The 18,882-nt window shown below is 42.7% G+C and overlaps 1 protein-coding gene across 1 annotated transcript; it reads left to right on the forward strand.

Annotated features, from left to right (window-relative positions):
* Positions 1-1,423: 1,423 nt before the first annotated feature.
* Positions 1,424-14,529, forward strand: SFXN4 (sideroflexin 4). Its single transcript, XM_050899162.1, has 14 exons — positions 1,424-1,462; positions 1,568-1,633; positions 3,619-3,693; positions 4,643-4,669; positions 4,759-4,813; positions 5,613-5,638; positions 7,065-7,115; positions 7,201-7,266; positions 7,382-7,450; positions 8,746-8,836; positions 10,498-10,613; positions 11,614-11,699; positions 12,805-12,919; positions 14,136-14,529. Exons 1-14 carry the CDS (start codon positions 1,424-1,426, stop codon positions 14,211-14,213), a joined length of 960 nt encoding a protein of 319 aa, XP_050755119.1. The 3' UTR covers positions 14,214-14,529.
* Positions 14,530-18,882: the final 4,353 nt, after the last annotated feature.

An 18,882-nucleotide genomic window follows, 5' to 3' on the forward strand; every position in this document is an offset into this window, starting at 1 on the left:
ACTTGAATGTAAATACGTGCCATTTTAATCCTGCATATAGTCAAAGATGCAGTGCAGCTACACAGCATTAGCAAGCATGAAGAACTTTCATTCTGCTTGGGAGATGGTAAAAACTTGAACCCCAATAGTGTACTTACTGGAGCTTAATGACAGTCTTCTGTCATTTAAAGCATTACTTATTTGCTTGAATCTGTCTCCAGGAAAAAAAGGTGAAATGTTGTACTGCTTGAAAACAATATGTAGCATATCTCTAGCTATAATAATAAATCTTAACATTGACTGGCAGCAGGTGTGTTGCTTTGCTTTTCTTTCACTTTTTCCCCAAAGATTCCTGTTTCTTGATTTTGAAGAAGTTGCATAAGGTGCATTGCCTTAGAAACTATCTTCTCTACCTGTGTTCACAGACGGCAGTTAACAGCTGCCACTGCCTTTGTGTGTGTACCGTGGTGAGTAGGCCATAGACAGTAAGTAGTGGGTATGCTGCTGAAGGGCTGGATAAATCGATACAATAACGAATGGGTTTGTATTTTTCATCTTCTGCCCTTTTGAGCAGGGGAAAGGACTTAAGATAAACAGAAGCACGAGGGAACCACCTTGGCAAAGTGGCTGTTGTGTCCTAAGTTAGCTTTATAACAGGTATCAACGCTGCAATGTAAGTGAAAGGATGAAAAAATGAGCCTGACATTGTGCGGTGCCCAGTGATAGTCCAGGTTTTGGTACTTGCAAATCTCTTTTCAGTCCCAGTGTTTTAGTTGTTTTGTGTAAATCCACTACTATCCATGCAATTTTTCCAGTAAACCTGATCTCCTGGACGTACGATACGTGCAGTTAAACTCCTGCGCAGCTCAGTAATGCAAAATAACACGCTAGTGGTGTTGGTGGCAGCTGTTTGTGCCTGTGACACTGCAGGGCGGTGACACACTGATCTTTTACCTGGCCGTACCTTTCTCTTACCTTAGTCACTTTAAGTCAGTGTGGAGGACGCAGACGGTTCCTCTGCAGTCCCGCTCCTTGGCTCTGCCTTCCCGGGTCGTGCAGGGGGAAACCGATGGAAAAGGAAAAGGCGATCGGACCTTTCCTAACCACGACCCGCTCCCCGCCGCTCCGGGGCCTGCTCTGAGGGCGCTGCCGGGCTGCAGGCCGCGGCCCCCCGCTGCCTCCCCGCCCCGGGCCCAGCCGACAGCTGCTTCCCGCCCGCCGGCCTCCCTCCCTGCCTCCCTCCCTCCCTCCCTCCCTGCCTCCCTCCTCCGCGGCAGGGGCGCGACGCCTCAGGGCGGGAAGGCGGCCCAGGCGCCAAGCCGATCCCGCGGGAGGCCCGGCCCGGCCGAACGGGTGGGATCCCGGCGCGGCCGCACCGTGCCCGGGCGGAACGTGCAGCAGCCGGACCGTCCCCTCGGCGGCGCCTTTCCGGTTCCGCGGCTCCATGGACGCCAACCTGCAGTTCTGGAGGGCGGAGGGCCAGGTCAGGGCTGGGGGAGCCGGAGGGGCCGGGCTGGGCGGGACAACGCGGCTCGGACGGGCTGCCTCCAAAATAACGCCTCGTCTCCCTGAAACGTGTCTCCGTCAGTCTTTTTTCCAGAGGTTTCTTCTCTGGGCGGACGTCTTGGATCCCCTGCTGCTCCTGAAATCCTCCGTGAGTGCTGCGGCCTGGCCTCGTCGCGTTTTAATTCAAAGCCGTGGCGGGTGACACCGGTGACAGGAGGGAGGGGTGTTTTGGGGCCCGGGCCGCAGGATGGCGGGGACACACACACACACACTCGCCCCCCTGCCCTTGGCGCCGGGACGTCGCCTCGGGTGCCGGGGCTCTGCGGGCCGGCATCGCCTCCCCGCCAGCGGCTCGGTGCTCCGGCTCCAAAACGTGTCTGGTAATAGGAAGATTAGCAATCGACCTTAGGAACTTTGACTTTGCTGAGGTGTAAAATAATATCATTACAAGGCTTCTGAGGAAAAATAAAATGCATATATATATATAAAAGAAATATAAATGTAGGTGTGTGCATTTCTATATATAATTACATAAAATAAAGGGTACTTCTAGACAGTACCATTTCAGCAGTCGTGTTTAGACTGTGGCTGCTGTGCCAGCAGTTGAATTCGCCCGGTCAAGAATGAGGAAACCCCCAAAGACAAGAGGGATGAAGCGAGCAGCTGGGCAGGCTGTTCTTAAATACAGTCAGCAGCTGGAGGAGTCGTGACGGGGACCTGTCGCAGCTTCGGAGAGGACAGGTTTGCTGAACTGCACCACAGGCACCCAACATCTCTGCTGGCTAATCCGCGTACCCACCCTTGTGGTGCAGCTTAGTCTGAAGCTCATGAAGCTCTTTTGATTCTCCAGGTGGCTATACTGAAATGAATCCTCCCCTAAGAGGGAGCACAATGGATTTGTAGGGCCTTTTTATACCAGAGAATGATTTTACAGTTTTAACATTCATTATTGAAAGTGTGACACTAAACACGTTGTCGGTCATAAAGCGTAGCTTCTAAATTTCAGGAACTGTCGTGACAGCAAAATTCTGGGGAAGCTGTGCTTTTCTGTCAATCCACTTCTGTATAGTTTTGTCAGGGGTGACAGAGGAAAAAGCACAGCACATTGTATGAGAGTCGGCTGGTTGGTCAGTATGTTAAAGGAATTTTTGTTGATTGATTCTTTTATTTATTTTTTAAGGGAAAGCGCCATTAAAGCAAAAGAACACTGTCAAAATGTGTGTACGAGGTATTTCCTTGTCACTTGCAGAGTTAGTGTGTTGTGTGTATATTCATCTATATATATGTGTATATATGGTATCAATACATATCTCTATATATTTACATGTACAAATAATATAATATAGTAAGCATACATTATATATATGTAAACACCAACAAGAAAATTTTATAGTACATTTAAGGATGTGGAGATCTGGGATTAGTTCACACCTCCTTGAATTAAAATACACTGTTGCAAATAGGGATTCGCCTGTTGAAGAAAAGTCAAATCATCTTAGAAATTCTCCTAAGAGGAGCAGCTTTTTATGTAGACTATGGGTAACTACATGAGGTTACAGTTTTATTCTCTTTGTTTAAGTGTACCTGTTTTCCATAATTAAAAGCTTAAGCCAAGTTTAAAGGAAGACTGTAAAATGCAAAACTTGATCACACATTTGTGAACATGCAGGAACATCTAGCGATATTGTGACTTATTTCTGGTAATTTTAAAAGTCTGGTTTGAAATTTCACTTTAAAATAGTCATCTAGGTGCCTGTGGGGATATCAGATGGTTGCTTTGGTGGCACATCTTTGAGTTTGCCAGCACATGTGGATAACTTTAAGTACAAGAATAACGCTCTTGATTTCAGTGAGGTTTTTCATGTGCTTGAAGTTCAGGTGCATTTATGTAATGGGTTGAAGGATTGATACTTAAAGGGACCAAGGGCGCCTGAATAGTCTAAAAGTTTTTATGACTGTGAATTCGTTGTGTGTCAAGGTGTGTTCTTGCTGTAACTGCTTTGGTGAAGGACGGGTGCATTAGCTTGACATTCTAGGTTGGTATTTAATGTGTCTCACGACTGACACATTGCACTGTAGAGTATTGAAATCTGAGTTATTTTTTTCTCATTGTTTTTTTTTTCTCAAATATAGGATGAAATAAGAAGAACCAGGTTATTATTACAAAACAGTGGAAAGACGCTAAGTGAGCCCATACAGAATGATCAGGTATTTTGGAGCACAGTTTATGGAAAATAGAGGTGTCTTTTTTCATGGCTGAAATAGTTGCTATTAGTATAAGATCTAGCAGACAGAATACTGAGATTCAGATACAAGGGATAACACAAGAAAAACTCATTACTATAGAGATTTTTCTAATCTATGAATCCAGTAGGAATTTCTTTGGATGACTGCTGGTGCCAAACTGCAGTATTATTTTCCTGAAGAATGCTAAGTTGTGTATCATATAGCTGAGTTTAAAAGATGCTCTTGGATCACTCTAGGAATCATTGCTTTAAGCCTGTCTGTCCTCAGCTGGGATGATATAGATGGGTGATAAATGTGTAAAATGCTTACTGAGCTCATTTTGAATCTTTGACGTTGCATCATCATATGGAGGGCAGGTTGGTTTGGTTTCACATCTCATAAAATGAGCAGTAGCAGTACTTGGGTGGAAAAGTTACTCATGGAATTGCTGGAAAGTAGTGCTGAGCCCTTGCTTCGTTAGGAGGAGTCTTTCTTTTTCACTGTGGCTTGCTCTTCCCATGTGGCATTTAGTACCTTCTGTGTCAAAGTCTGAAAGGAAAAATAAAAACTTCTGTGATTCCAGAAAAGCTGAAGTCTTAACATAAGTATTTAGGCTTTTAGCCATATTTAAGTATTGTTGTTTTCTGTTATAAAATACCTACTAGCTTAACTTTTTAAAATTAACTTTCCGTTCTGCCATAGTGTGTACTTTGGTGCTGTTACACAGCACATGGGATGTGAGTAAGTTATATGCAACAAGGAGTATATGGAGAGAAATTTTAGGGAAAAAATAATTAAAGGTGTGTATACATATATGGCATTCCATATAAAAGTAAGTTATTGGAGAAAAAAGATATAATAAATTTAGAAAGAAGATTTTACCCGGTCTCTTCTGCAACTTGATTACTAACCTAATTTTTAAATTGTTTAGACAAAACAAGCCTTCCTGCTAAGCCTGGTAAGTTTACAAAATATTTAGAAATCTTTTTTTTTCTTTCTTATTCAAATATGGCAAAGGTGGTCTAATTTGACTTTTTTTCTTTTAAGTCCAGTGTACATCCTGATACAGACAAGATAATTCCTGTTTTATTTAGACCTCCAGGTAAGTTCCCTTAAGAGAAGTTTTGTGTATGTGACTGAAGCATTCAAGGGGAATAGCTCATAGTAAATAGCCACTGTGATACTACAGTGATACTCTTCTCCATATAGAAAAACAAGTAGACTCTTACTTCTGTTAGTTGCATTGTCATGTCCGTTGAAGATTTATTTATTCCTACGGTCCTCCTGAGGAATTTTTCCCACCATTCTGCTCGGCTAGGTGGAAATAGTCTGACCAGTCTCTGTTTTTTGTCACTAGGGAATGAGTTCCCAAATCCCTCCACATGTAAAACAGTCTACTGTAAGCTAAGTTTTCTCTTGATGAATGTGGCTACTGAACGAATTTTCTTACTGTGGTGGCAGATAAAGTCTGCTTGGGGTGATGTTTAGGGAGCCAAGACAGCACAGGTTGTTAATCAGATATAACCATACTTGGGCTATTTACTCATTATCTCCTACGACCACTCACAACTGTGACAGCCTTTGTTGCCACCTATCTCTTTTTGAATAGAGGGAGGAGAAGCAATTTCTGTTCGAAAGTCAGTTATATCGTTTCTGAGTAGCCACGTTGAGTGGAGTTCACAAGGGCTCCTTTTGGCTATAAGCTGTGACCAGGTATTCTGGCTGCTTGAATGAGGAATGAGAGACAAAGGTTAGAATTGAAGTCCATGGTGATGGTGGGTTTTTTGTGGGCAGTGTTTTACTTAGAGCTGAAACTAGAGGGGGGAAGTAAGGGGAATTTTCTGCTCAAAATCTAGACTCAGCAGTTATTTTTACTGAAATGAATTTTTCTTTATTTTTAGCCTTTCTGCCCATATCTCTTCCATTGGTGAGTAATCATGAAAGATGCTAGTGTAGCACAGGGCTTACATCTTTCCAAAGCCAGGGGTTGGAGGCAGGGAATAGAAGGTTTTAGGCTTCTTAGTTGTATTTTCAGCACAAGCTTTTTAAAAGACATCTATTTTATGGGAACTGCTGAGTAATCTAGAAATTGAGCCCTTAGGGAATCTCATTGGAAGTCCAAACCTGTTAGCTACCTTCCTTCAGCAGTATTCAAAGAGATTGTTCATGCATGAAGGCCAGCTTTCTGATGCAAGGTGAAATTTGCTAGACGTTGAGAGCAAGGCCTGGTTTTGGTCTGTTTAACCTCAAAAAACTGGAACTGCAGTAGGAAGGAGCCAGACCTTGTGTTCTGTGTTTCAGACCCAGAATATGAATTTTTTCTTATGTAGATTGTGCATTTGCAAATAAGAAATGGTGTTGTCAAGAAATTACAAAAGATGTAAAAATAAACTCTTGTTACAGTACTCAAAAACTGCACCATTTTGTTTCATAAAATTTGTAGCTGCAATTATATGCATGTTTATTTATTTAGATGTGTTTGCCTTTGGTTTTGGCATATGAGTATACATACTGAGATATGTCATTCCATATAGAGATTACAGCATGAACTTATATGGCACTATTTGGAAGTATAACAGCCATCAAGACTTTCATTAAATTCATTAAGAACAGTAATAGAATTAACAGAAATATTTCTTTTTGATATTTACAGCTTAATGCTCTTTCATAGATGTGGTTAGATTCAGCGCTGGCATTAATAATAAAGGTAGTTGATCCACTAATATTAAATGAATTAGCGATCCTCCTCTGAGGCTTTGGACATTCCGTGCCCTCCTCTTATTCAATATTTGCCTTATCTTGATTGACTCTGTACTTTGAGAGTGCTCCACACCTGGTAGGCCAGACCTCAAGAAAGGCTGTGGTTTGTTAAAACTGAAGTTCTTATTCATTGTCTGAGTTGGGAAGTAAATCCTAGAATCTTTGATCTTAGATCAGGTAGATCTAGTATTTATATCCCCACTAGCCAAAACAATCGACCCTTTCTCATTGACTACTTTAATTACATTTTTTATTATCTTAGTTAGTTTATTTGCATCTATTTAAGCTTCACAGGTACAAATGCGTTTTTTATTTTGGATAAGAAAGCATCTTGCCCAAATATTCTTGCACACGGTGTTTTAATCACTGTGTCTCTCTGTTTTGTATTGGATAGAAAAAGTGAACATGTCACACCTGTGGCAAGAAAGTGTGTTAGCCTAGAATCAAGGCAAATGTCCTCGGGTGCTGACTGGAGCCTTTGATGCTGCTGCAAGTAGTAACATAGCAGTTCTCTTCGTGCCCTAGCCCACCACTGTTCACCAAAAACTTCTAGACTCGTCAAACCTGATTTTCTTGTGGGGTTTTCCTCTTAGGTTATTGCTTCATCTCTTCCGCTCCAGGCAAAGCAATCTTTTTTTTGTCAGGTAATTACCTCTTCCTTTCTACATTTGCAAGTCTTCTAGTCTCAATCCCAAATTCATTTTTGGTTATAATCTCTCCTTTCTGCAGTTCCTGTTTCACACATATACCACAGGATTCACCCTTCTAAATGGAAATGGTACCGCAAAGGCTGAAGTATGTGTCAATTTTTATTTTTGAAATTATCTTAATTGTACAAGGCCATTTTGAACATGATTTACAAGTAGTTTACAAATGCACTTATGGAGTATGTTTCTTCTGTCCTTCTTAGGAGTACTCACTTGAACAAAAGCAGATCTTCTACGGCTTGGGAGCCATTTCCTATGCAGCATGTATTGGTGTATGTATTTGCTCAATGATTGCTTTCCTAACAAGTTCTGCTGAGGAGGAGTAGGTGTTGAGATAATTGCACTGCCAGATATCCTTCAGGATTGTGCTTTAATGCTCTACTCTGATGTCTTGCCCCAGAACTGTTGAGAATAAGAATTTTCCTGATCATTTGTCAGCCAGTACCTTGCTTGGCTTCCTCTGATGCTTCCTCTTCTGTCCTTTTCTTTATTATTCTGCAAGCTTAGAAAATGGGTGGTGAGAAGAAATGGTCAGGGTTTACAAACACAGAGTAACCCACTGGGTTGCTGTAGTTGATTTTTTGATGTGGTGCTGTGGAAGAGATCTGTCTAGCTCTAAGAAAGTGGTGAAATCTGCAGGCATCTGTACCAGATGAAGTTAGCTCAGATCCCAGAAGCAGCACAGCCATGAAAATACTGCGCCGAATGCAGGTAAATTAGCCTTCCAGGAGGACTAGGTAGCTGAGGGCTACCTAGCTAGCTCTGTGCTGTGCTGGAGTAGGACTCTGTGGTTTCCAGAGTTTGCTACATCAGAATGAGCTCTGGTATCCTCATGACGCTCACTGCAAGTCTAGATGCCCCTATAATGCATTTCCTCACGCTCCACACTAAACAGTGATTTTTATAAGCCTTCTGGCAGAAAATTATGGCTGTTCCTGCTTTTGTTAGATGGACTTTCACCTCTGTCCATTAGGCAAAACAGTTGGGCTAGCAGTGCTCAGGACTTTACAGAGGTCTGAGGCGGCGGCTATGCCTGTGGGTGAATGTGGGAGTTCTTCCCCTTTGTGCTCCAAAGGAGACTCTGAGTGCTAGCTGGTGTCCTGGCCATTTATGCCTAAATGAAACTTCCTGCAAGTGTTTTATGGGAAGATAGAAACTGCAGAGAATCAGGAACAAATGCACAAGTGCACCAGGCGTCCTGTTTGGGGGAGAGAGCAGTATGTGTCACAAGGCAGTTGGACGGATGTCCAGTGAATATTAGTCAGAGGTAATTGTTTTCCTTTTTCTGTCATTGTATTCATAATGCTATTGTCCTTTACATAATAATGTTTAATGCTTTTTTTTATCATAATATTTGTATTCTTATCTAAAAGAGTGATTACAAATACCTTCAGTAACTAGAGAACATACGTATTTTGTTGGAATGTTAAACCAAGGCATTTGTTTATTTTTATAGATGGTAACTATGTACTAAGTCACAGATTTATTTTCCTAAACTGTTGCACATACTGAAATACGGCATATTTTTTTTTTAATAGAAGGTCCCTGTTTCTTCCCAATGCCTTAGGCTCTTCCTCTTGTCTTCATGAATCGATACACGTTGAAGAGTTCGTTAACGCAACTAGTCGTCAAAAAACTTCTACCTGCTCCTCTTCTTGGTGAGTATAAAGAAACTGTACATCGTGCAGCTGGTCTGAGGGGCATTTGCTGCCCCCATCTGACTGTAGAATTTTCTTGCCCTTGCACAGATGTGGTCTGACTGTTTCCTAGCCGCCTTCTCTGACTGCCTTTGCTGGGTACCATCCTTTCTGTGTGAGAGTTAGTACTGATCAGTGTAGCTGACCGCTATTTGATGCTTGCTGGTTTTTAGTTTTAGAGTTGCAGAGCACTATTCTGACCTTTGTATGCGTGACACGCAACTGTTTCTCCAAAGATATCCAGGGATGCAGTTGGCATTTTTCTTTGGCTTGGACATTATACCTGAAACCACCAGGACTGCCAGGAGGGATCAGGAGGGCAGTAGCACTCGAACTGGCATGACCTGGTGTGGCACATACGTGACACCAGAGTGCGACATAGCTCTAGGTGTGCACTGGTGTAGTTCCTTACTCAGGTTGGGGCTGTTGCTGGCTACCTAACTGCTGACAGTGTAGAAAGAGAGAGTTGTTACAACAGAGTAGTATTAACCTTGCAAGGTAATGGGACTCAGTTCATTACTGGAACAGCTCTGCTGACATGGTGATGTTGCACCAGGGCAAGTTTAACTATTTGATATCACTAACTGTTTTTCTAATGCCATTAAAGAAATTTTTGGCCTTTCCTAGGGGGAAACTGGTAAAATTAAAACTCGTCATCTCCTCTGTTCCAAGTTATGTGAGATGGCTACCCAGATCTTTCTGAGCATCTGCATTAGAGCTTTCTGACTCGTTTCCCTTGAAGCAGGTGTTAAAATGTGCTTCCATTTTCTTAAATGTAGAGAGAAACCTGAGGGTAATTGATTAATATTAGTCCAGCATTTGAAAAGTGTCATCTGTTACACTGATGTCTTTATTGAACAGCCCTGCCAAAAACTAATAAAAAGAGAAATCTGCTATTTCAAACAAGGTCAGTTTGCCAGACTGTGCCCTGTTATGCCTAGACCTTAGTGGAGAAAAGAGAAAGGAGAAAACCAGCTAGATTACTAACTCCCATTTGATAGGCCTTTATAAGTGCCAGTGGTTTAGGCCTGTGTTTTCAGTGACTGACTGCAGGATGGATATTTTCAGGTACCTTGTAAAGCTGGATCTGGAGGAGACTGAAACATTCTCATCTAGGATCCAGCTGAAGCACTGCCACTTGTGACAGACACACAGCTGGGCAGAGAAGTGCCATAATGGAACATACTAGAGCCAGTGTTCCCCTGGCACCCTCCCTTTCAAATCAGGGATGCAGCCTTTACTTAAAGTCTGTTCCCTTCAGGGTCGTTTCTTCTGTGCTGGATTTTGTGCTGACCAGTACAAAACCTATCCACAACACAAATCCCTCCCCTTTCTCTTAAGAACAAAGTACTCATGGTTTGAGCTGGATGGCAGTGACTGAAAGCTCTGAGTCCATAATGATAAAGCACCTTTTAGGATTGGGGCCTTAAAACCTTGCTGAAGCTTCTGAAAAAAAGATTAAGATCCCAAGTAGATTTTCATGGGGCAGTCTCTTCTTAAGCTGCCAGGCTATTCAGTTGTGAACTGTTGAACTGGAAATGTAAAATGCACGTAATTATGAATGTTACTATCGAGATAGGCCTTTTGGATCTTTTAAAGCAAAATCCTCTTTAACTCTGCAGGCTTGATGAGTGCATTTACTGTGGCGGTGGTGAGAAGCCCAGAATTTGAGAATGGAATTGAAGTGATGGACAGGAATGGCAAGGTTGTAGGAGTGTCACAGAAGGCTGGTGAGAAGGTAGGTGAGGGGGTGGAGGCCTCTCTTGACTTGCCTTTCATTCCCTGCTAAGAGCTGAATGTGATGCTGAGAGGAGATCGAGTTGGATATATTGAAATGAGGAATCCCAGATCAGGTGCTGAATCTTTGGGTAGGCTTGGACTAGGTCTCTGGAACCAGGTTCCACAACCCTTGTGTCTTCAAGGGTTGGCAGCCTCCCCAGACCAATATACCGAGTGCCAGAGTTGAGCCACAGAGACACTAGCACAGGCATTTCTGCTTTCCCTGGTCACCTCAGAAGGAGACAAGTCTCTTGGACCTTCTTCTGATGGGACACCTCAGAGAAAAGCCCTGTATTGTACATATCACATGCACCTTCTGTAGTGGGAATATTATTTAAAGGCTGTGCCTCCCAAAGGGTAATGCCGTGATCTACAGTGTGCTAGTGCATTTTGTCCTTGGGCTTCAGTTGCTGACCAAGCTGACTCTGTATTTGCTCCTTGCCTTGCTCATCAACATCCGCTGTAGAGCCTGGCACAGGAACTAGAGCAAGGAGTCATATTTTATGTGCTATCAGTGACCCTCCCGTTCTATGCTGCTGTCCAGAGGGGAGGAAACAGCCAGATGAGCGTAAAGATTTGTGGACAGCTGGAGAGAGAACTTCAAATTTGACACAGGATAGTTGGGATGCCCAAAAGTTATAACCACTTGGAAGAAGTTCAGCACAACTTAAAAAAAGCAAGTCTCAGCAAAATGATTATTGTGCTAGGAAAACTCAATATGGCATCAGTAGTATCACCTCCCTTTTAAGGAATTTCTCAGTCACAAGTGGAATATTTGCCATTTGTAGGAGTTTAGTTTCCATTTAAGAAAGAATTCCTCTAACAAATGTTTTTATCCTCCATTTACGGTTGCTTGAAACTCCAGAGTATTAGACAAAAAAGTGCTTACAGAAGCATGCAGTATTTGAAGCTGCACAGAGCATTGCCTTAACAACATTTATTTTTCTTTCTTCTTGGAGGCCGTTAAAGAAACAGCATTGTCAAGAGCAGTCTTGTTTGGGACAACATTCTTCCTGCCATCTGTGCTTGTGCACTTTGTGGAAAGGTAGGAGGTACTGCAAAAGAGCTGGGGGTGCCTGGTCAGTGTGCATTCTGGTTCTTAGTCTGGCTGTTACACTTGCCAGTTTTTTCTTGGGTTTGCAGTATTACTTGCCTTGGTAGAAGTGATTATCTGGGAAGTTTCTGTTCAGCTACTGTGATTCATTTAGATAAGTAAATGAATCTGGTTATGTCCGCATCCATGCTTTGAAGGTTTGCAGGAGGTTGTGTAAAACTGTGAGGATTTCCTCTCTTCTCCCATGCAGGAAACGTGTTTGTGCTCTCCTGACAGGCTGTTTTCCAGCACCTAGGTTCCCTAACTGTGATTTGAGTCCCAGTGTCTGGTGTCAAGGTTGTTCACAGCACTTGCTTAGATTTGTTATTTCTGAAGAGATAATATGGTACTTGAATTTGCAACTAAAACTGGATCCCAACTTCCAAATAGCTTTCCATATATTGTAAAACATTTTATTGCTTTTGATACATTTAGAAACCCTATATTGTAAGAAGAATTCATTATTTGCTTTATGAGAGAATTCTTAGCCTGCCCTGAGCTTTTGGTAGGGATCATCTATGTCATGTAAATAATACAGGTAATTTGGCATTGCCTAAATCAATTCCCTATCCCCCTTTGTTAGCTTAAGGGACTCCTGCTATCAGAAGACATAAATGCAGATGTAAGTTAAAATTTTAAAAATATATTGAGTAATAAATTTTGCATGAGGCAAAGTAGGACTGCTGAGAGGAAGTAAATCTGAAAGGAAAGAGGGTAATGCAAGAAAAATCTTAGTCAAAGGACTGAGACACTTTAAAGCACTAATGCCCCTTCTCTTGTCATTTTGATCTTGCTGCTTATTTTCTTAATCTTGTATTGACGATCTGGGCCTGGAAAATGCTGCAGCTAAATACAAAACAAAGGGAAAGGACAGGAAGTTAGGAGTAAGAACATAGGAAGTAAAGTAAAGAAACGTCTTTAGGATTCATAAGCCTAGGTTATTAGTAACTTCAGTGCAATTTCAACCACTAAAATAGTAGCTAATGCTCTTTGTCTCACTGTCAGATTATTTTTCGAGCCCAAACTGACATACTTACCTTTTCAATGTCTTGAACAGAGCAAAATTGGCAAAAACTCCACGTGCTTTGGCTTCAGTGAGAATGTTTGCGATTACGTCAGTACTAGCAGGGATGATACCAGTCTCGCTTAGTATGTTCCCGCAGTGTGGCGAGGTAAGTCCTTTCATAGGCATTGATTTAGGGTTATTGTTATATTAAATAGTTATTCCAGAACTACGGCCAGCAGTCTTAAGGCCTGTCGTTGATAGAAAAAATCAATAGGATTAATGTGGTTGTGCATCTAAAATGGGGCAGCAGAGAGGCTGCTTTTGAAGGCCCATGTACTAGGCAGAGGCTTACAGGATTTTCTAGGTCTAAGTTGCATTGTGTGTTATTTATATTTATGCTTTTCAATGTAGATTTATCAGATTTTCACAACAGTCTGAAGCAAGCAAGGTCCGGAGAGCTGTCTTAAAGATTAAAACCAAGGCTCTTCCAGCACTGTTTTCAGTCCTGCTGGAGATAGGAAGGATGTAGATGAGAATTTTTTCTTTCATGCAAAGTCAGCATGAGCTCATGGGAGGGGTAAACCAACTCACATGCGACATGTCTTCACCCTGCCTTACTGAACTGTGACGTGTAATCTGTTCCCTGGGACAGTATGCCTTCCTGGCAGGTTTTAAATGGAGGATGTAGCCCTTGAACCTTGGGCTTTGGAGAAGGCCAAGTGAAAGAGGAGCTTGGGGTTCCTTTCTGCATTCATTTCCTCTCCCATAGCAGCACTGTATGAATATTCTCAGAAAATCACAGACTGGGCTCTTGCAATTTTCAGTGATTTCTTTTATTTGCCTAAACTTTCTGGCATTGTAATCTCTTTTTTTAAATTTCTTAATCTCTTATGGCAACAAGGGTAAACTGAACATAAATGAGGGACTTGTGAGAAATTATGTACTGAGAGTATGGCTGGTTGGTTCCCTTTGAGCTTCCCAATTGCTCAGCCCACAGCAGAAGTTCTCCTGGGTGAGTCACCCAAATATATTTACGGTTGGACTCAATCTTAAAGGTCCTTTCCAACCTAAATGATTCTATGATTCTATAGTGAATGGAGATAACGTCACTAATTCTCTGTTTAGATCTCGGGAGTTTAGACCTCTAATTTTAAATAAAACCTTTTTCTTCCCTTATGTGTGCACATGTAGAAAATGTTAGAGAAGCAAAAAAAAAAGCCCCAAAACAAAAAAATCCCTCAAACTCCCAAATAAACAAAGAACCCCAAATCCCATACAGTCTTGCTTCTGAATACGGTATTTCAATTTGTGCAAAGCTCAATGCAGTAAAGAGGACTTACCAGGATATGGTGGTGTTGATTCCCTTTTTCTGTACATTGCAGATAAAGCGAGCAGACCTTGAACCGGAAATTCTGTCATCTACAGAAGAAACGGAGTTATTCTACAATAGGGGAATTTAGAGATTGGCTTTAATATATAAATGTGTGCTCTGATTGAAGTGAATTCTGAGTGCATCAACAAATTCAGTTGGCATATGTGACTGATCAAATCATGAATTTATGGTGGCATACATACCAGATTTGGTGTACAATGGTGCGGTCTATAAAGAGGCAGACTTTGCAAAATGATTTTGCAAGCCCCAGCCCGCAGGCAGATACGTACACGTAACTTAATGCTGTAAATTATATTTGTACCAGGAAGCACTGTAACACTGTCACAAACTGTGTTCTGTATGCTTCCTCCTGTGATTGATTTCTTAATTAAAAGACTACTGAATACAAAATATCGTTCTGCTGCTGTTGCTGCAGCTTTTGACATGCTGCTTTCCAGGAACACAGCTGGTAAAGGCATTAACATCAGTAGTCCTTTGGGTAAAGTCAAGCTGGTTCTTCTCAGAATACTTAACTTTGTATGTTTCATTGTATTTGGTAACACTCATTTCAAGGATGAGACATGAGTGAGGTAGCTATTAAAGTGATATTAGACAAAGCAACCCTGATGGCAATATAATACTGGTTAAAGTTAGTTGTTTAAGAAATGTTCAGGAACCGGGTGTCAAACTTGGCTACAGAGTGACTCCTGGCTTTCTCCACATCCTTGAAGGAGTTGTGAGGCCTGATGCCCCTTGAGCTTTAGAACTTGTTTATTACACTGAAGCCACTGGGAGATCCTGTGGCTTTCTGACCTTGTGATGGACAATGAGGAATCCTCACTTTTGCAGGTTGATGGTGTTTATCCAAACAAAAAAGCTGTCTTTTGAGATGTGGCATAAGGGTTAGCCTGATGATCAGTGCGGTGATAAATCTTGCTGATCATACAAAATTATTCAGGGGACCAGGGCTGTCTGAAGAGCTGCAGAAAGAACTTACAATACCAGATGTAAAAACAGGTGAGATACCAAATGGGTAAGTGAAAAGTAATGAGCTTGGCAGAGGGGATAATCCAGCTCTATGGCTGGGCTGTGACCTGACTGTTAACACTAGGAGTGGAATTAGGGGTAGTGGCACATGATTAAACGTGTAGTTGAATTTTGAAGTTCTTACCAAAGGGCATTACAGATACTAAAAGCTGACGTGAATTTAAGAGGAGAATGGGCATTTCCATCAAAGGGAATCCATGGAAGGATACTAAATTCATGGAAATGACACCAGCAAAAGAAGTTCATAAGCTCCATACTACTGGGGAGTGGAGGGGATAAATAGCTTATTTCTCTGCTCTCGCTCTCTTCTTGTGTCTGCTTTTGGTGGCCACCGGGATATGACATTTGGCTGAACAGATCTTTGGTCTGGCCCAGTACAGCTGCTTTCATATGGTTTGCTGACCCGCCACAAAATCAGGATCAGATCTTCTCCTGGGGAACAAGATAGAAAGAAGCTCCACAACTGTGGTAGGACACCCTGTGGTTGTGATAACTATAGGCGGGGGTCATAGGAGAGGTGGCTCTAAGATCGCTGAAGATGTTGTGTGAGGTACTGCTAAGGCTGTGTGTGACAAGGATAAATATGCACTAAATAATGTAATAATCACTTTCACAGAAATAATTTTGCAAATACAGGCTCCAAAGCCTGCCATAATTTAACTTGCTTAGAGTGCAATACACAGGTCACTGCTCTCCTGTTGCTGGACGATTAGATTTCTTTTCACGGTGTGAGAAAACCGATGGTTTCCCAATCCCCTCCCTCCCTACAGGAAGACAGCAGCATAGAGCAAAGTAAGGAAGAATAGCAGGCCTGGTCTCTTGCAGGAAAACAGTTTCTGCTGTGCTTTTGGTACTGAACAAAAGCAGGAAGTAGGGGGTTGAGTTTAGTTTCTTTGAGTTCTGCCTTTTTTGAGCCTTCCTCTAACAACGTACTGCAGGGAAGGGTCAGACAAGGAGAGAGGACAGGGGAGTAGCAGCCCGTCCTAAGGACCTGTAACTTGAGGGGAGCATGCTGTAAAGCTGTTCCAGGAAGACAGAATGGATACTGTCTGTATGTTGCCAAACCTAAGTGTGGCAAAGAGTTTGCACTACACCGCTGGAGGACTGTCGTGAATTTTTAAAGGTAAAGGATCATTTACACCTACTGAACTCAACAGGGATCACTTAGCCTTGCCTTTGTGGGTCATGTTCTTAAGTACTTAGTAAAATCCCATCAGCCTCAACAATGCAAAAGCAATTGTCCTGGGTTAGACCAAAGGTCTGCCTAGCCAAATGTTGTCTCCAACGGCAGCCAAAAGGAGACACAAGAAAAGGTGACATCAGCCTCAGCTCTCCTGGGCTGGGAGGACACTAGGGAGAAGGAGGCTTGCCCTGCTCTTCTTCCTTAGATACCACAGGGTCAGGTGGAACAGGCTCACAGTCTCAGCCTGCCTCTCTCAATGAAGTGTTTGTCTCCTTCCAAATCTTCAATAACAGTGGCACAGCTAACATCCTACAGTTAAATTCTCTAAAACCCTGTTTCTCTATTAATCCTATTTCAATAACATACCAAGGGCAAACTCAGCTGGGGTCTAATTCCACTCTCGGCAAACACTAATTTGCACTACAATGAAGACCCACACCTCTCCCCACTCCTTTTTTAAACATAATTTAAGAATGGCTAAAGCAAATGCTAGTTACATGAACCACAGTGGGAGCAAAGAGGGAAAAAAAAAACCACAACCGTAGAGCAAAGCCAACAAATTGAAGATAACACATTAATGAACTCTGAATCGTCATGGTAACTAGACAAGCTATAAACTCTCTGGTACCACACTTGGATGTTTTAAGCAAATTGATGTCATCATTACAACTCTGTGAGTAAGGCTTATGGAATAGGTCTGGTAACAGTGTCTGTTATTACAGCTGCCCATTACCAAACTCCGGAAGCTTCTTACTGAATACTCAAGTTGGAGTTTGCTGCATTAAACACAGCCCCCTCAGGGTTATTAAATACCTCTTTCCTTTCCCCCCTTCTCAGAAATGTTTCTATTGCCCTAACCAGAATTTTCCAGAAGAGTAAGGCAGGCACCTGCCATTTAAATTGTCAGCCTGGGTGATTCAGCTGCTTCCCAAAATCAGGGCTGGGAAAATATGTTGCTAGAAAGGCCCTGGCATCCTTGGTCTTGAAATAAAGTTGTTGTGAGGCTACAAGTGCCAGGACCAGACACCTGGTAGTCCAGAGGGATGAGATAAGTGAGGGGAACAAGACTGGGACAAGCAGAAAAGCATCGCGTGTGAAGGACTTGGGAGGAGAGTCAGCACCTACGGGAAAACCTTCCCCTTTGTAACTTGGAATAGATTAACAACATACCAGCCCAAGGCAGGTCTGTCTCCTGCCTTTAGCACCGGCCAGTGTGTTAAGTGACAGTGCAGTAGCGGTGGAACCAGTTTAAGGTGTGGTAAACTACAAGAGATGGAAGCTTTCAGCTTCAAGGAAAGCATAAGCTGTGCTGTGTACAGCACAATATGGTAGCAGTTCCCCACCTACCCAGCCTGTCATCTTGACATTTAGGAATATACAATGAGGCTTCCATATCCCTTTAATGTAGCCTAAAAAGAAATAATAAAATCAGCCACTCCCATGTTAGGAAATACTGAGATCAAAGGATTTCCTCAGCTGGAGCCTGTGTCCCTGTGTTACCCCCAAGCCCATAACACAGCCATGCTGGTTTTCCCCGCAGGCCATAGGGGTGGAGGAAGGAAGGATGCAGGCGGGGAGGGAGCCCTGCACTGCAGCTCCTTCCCTACCAGACAGCGAACACCACGCCACGTGCCGCAGCGTGTCGCTCAGGAAGGAGCTGTCGCCCAGTCTTTGGAGTCTCCTCCCGAGTCTCGCATCATTTGGCAGCTACAAGGAATGACCTCACCTGACCAAAGATGCCTCTGACTCAAGACTCCAGCCAGACAGCTGCCGAGGGAAGGGCGTAAGGCAGTACGAGGCAGCTGTGAACTTCCTACACTGAGCTTCACGGCTTGTTTTTTATCTAGTTTAGCTGCTTCACATGACATCTCACAACACACTATTAACAAATCCCCATTAGCCCTTTCGGTAGCAGTCAGAGGTTGAAAGCAGAGGCAGCCAGTAGTTTTAAGATGAATGCTGTCAGATGTCCTGCATCAATTTTTTTCCAGGTTCTTCCAGGTTACACAGCATTATATTGCCCTCAATCAGAACACACTTGCCTGCAGGGGAAACAAGGCAGGCCAGCTCATACCAGGGACTAAAACCCCAGGCATGACAGCATTAGAAACAACACAGAGTTGGCCTTAAGGGACTAGTCTAATTTACTCAGCAAAATCACAACTGAAGGGATTAACTCTTTATGCTGCTCCCCTTCGCAAGCCTTTGCTCTGTTCACTATCTACCTTCCAATATCTGCAAACGTAGTGCAGATGTTATGCTTCAGCTATCATCACACTCACTGGTTCACGTGGGCAGTGAGCCAGGCAGAGCGCTCAGGGAGTACCTTTTGCCTCAACTGAGGAAGGAGCAGTGCTACAATTTTCATTTGAATTCAAGGCTTTCCATTATTCTATGTGCTGTATGCCTTTTGGAGGCATTCACCACTTCGTATTTATCCAAGAACAGAAAGGCAGTAAGGTGAGAAGGTATGAAGGAAAATCTCATTTTACACGGTCTTTGCTTCTAGGAGGAAGAAGAAAGGATG

Source organism: Gymnogyps californianus, chromosome 6, assembly GCF_018139145.2.
Source record: "Gymnogyps californianus isolate 813 chromosome 6, ASM1813914v2, whole genome shotgun sequence".
NCBI lineage: Eukaryota > Metazoa > Chordata > Aves > Accipitriformes > Cathartidae > Gymnogyps > Gymnogyps californianus.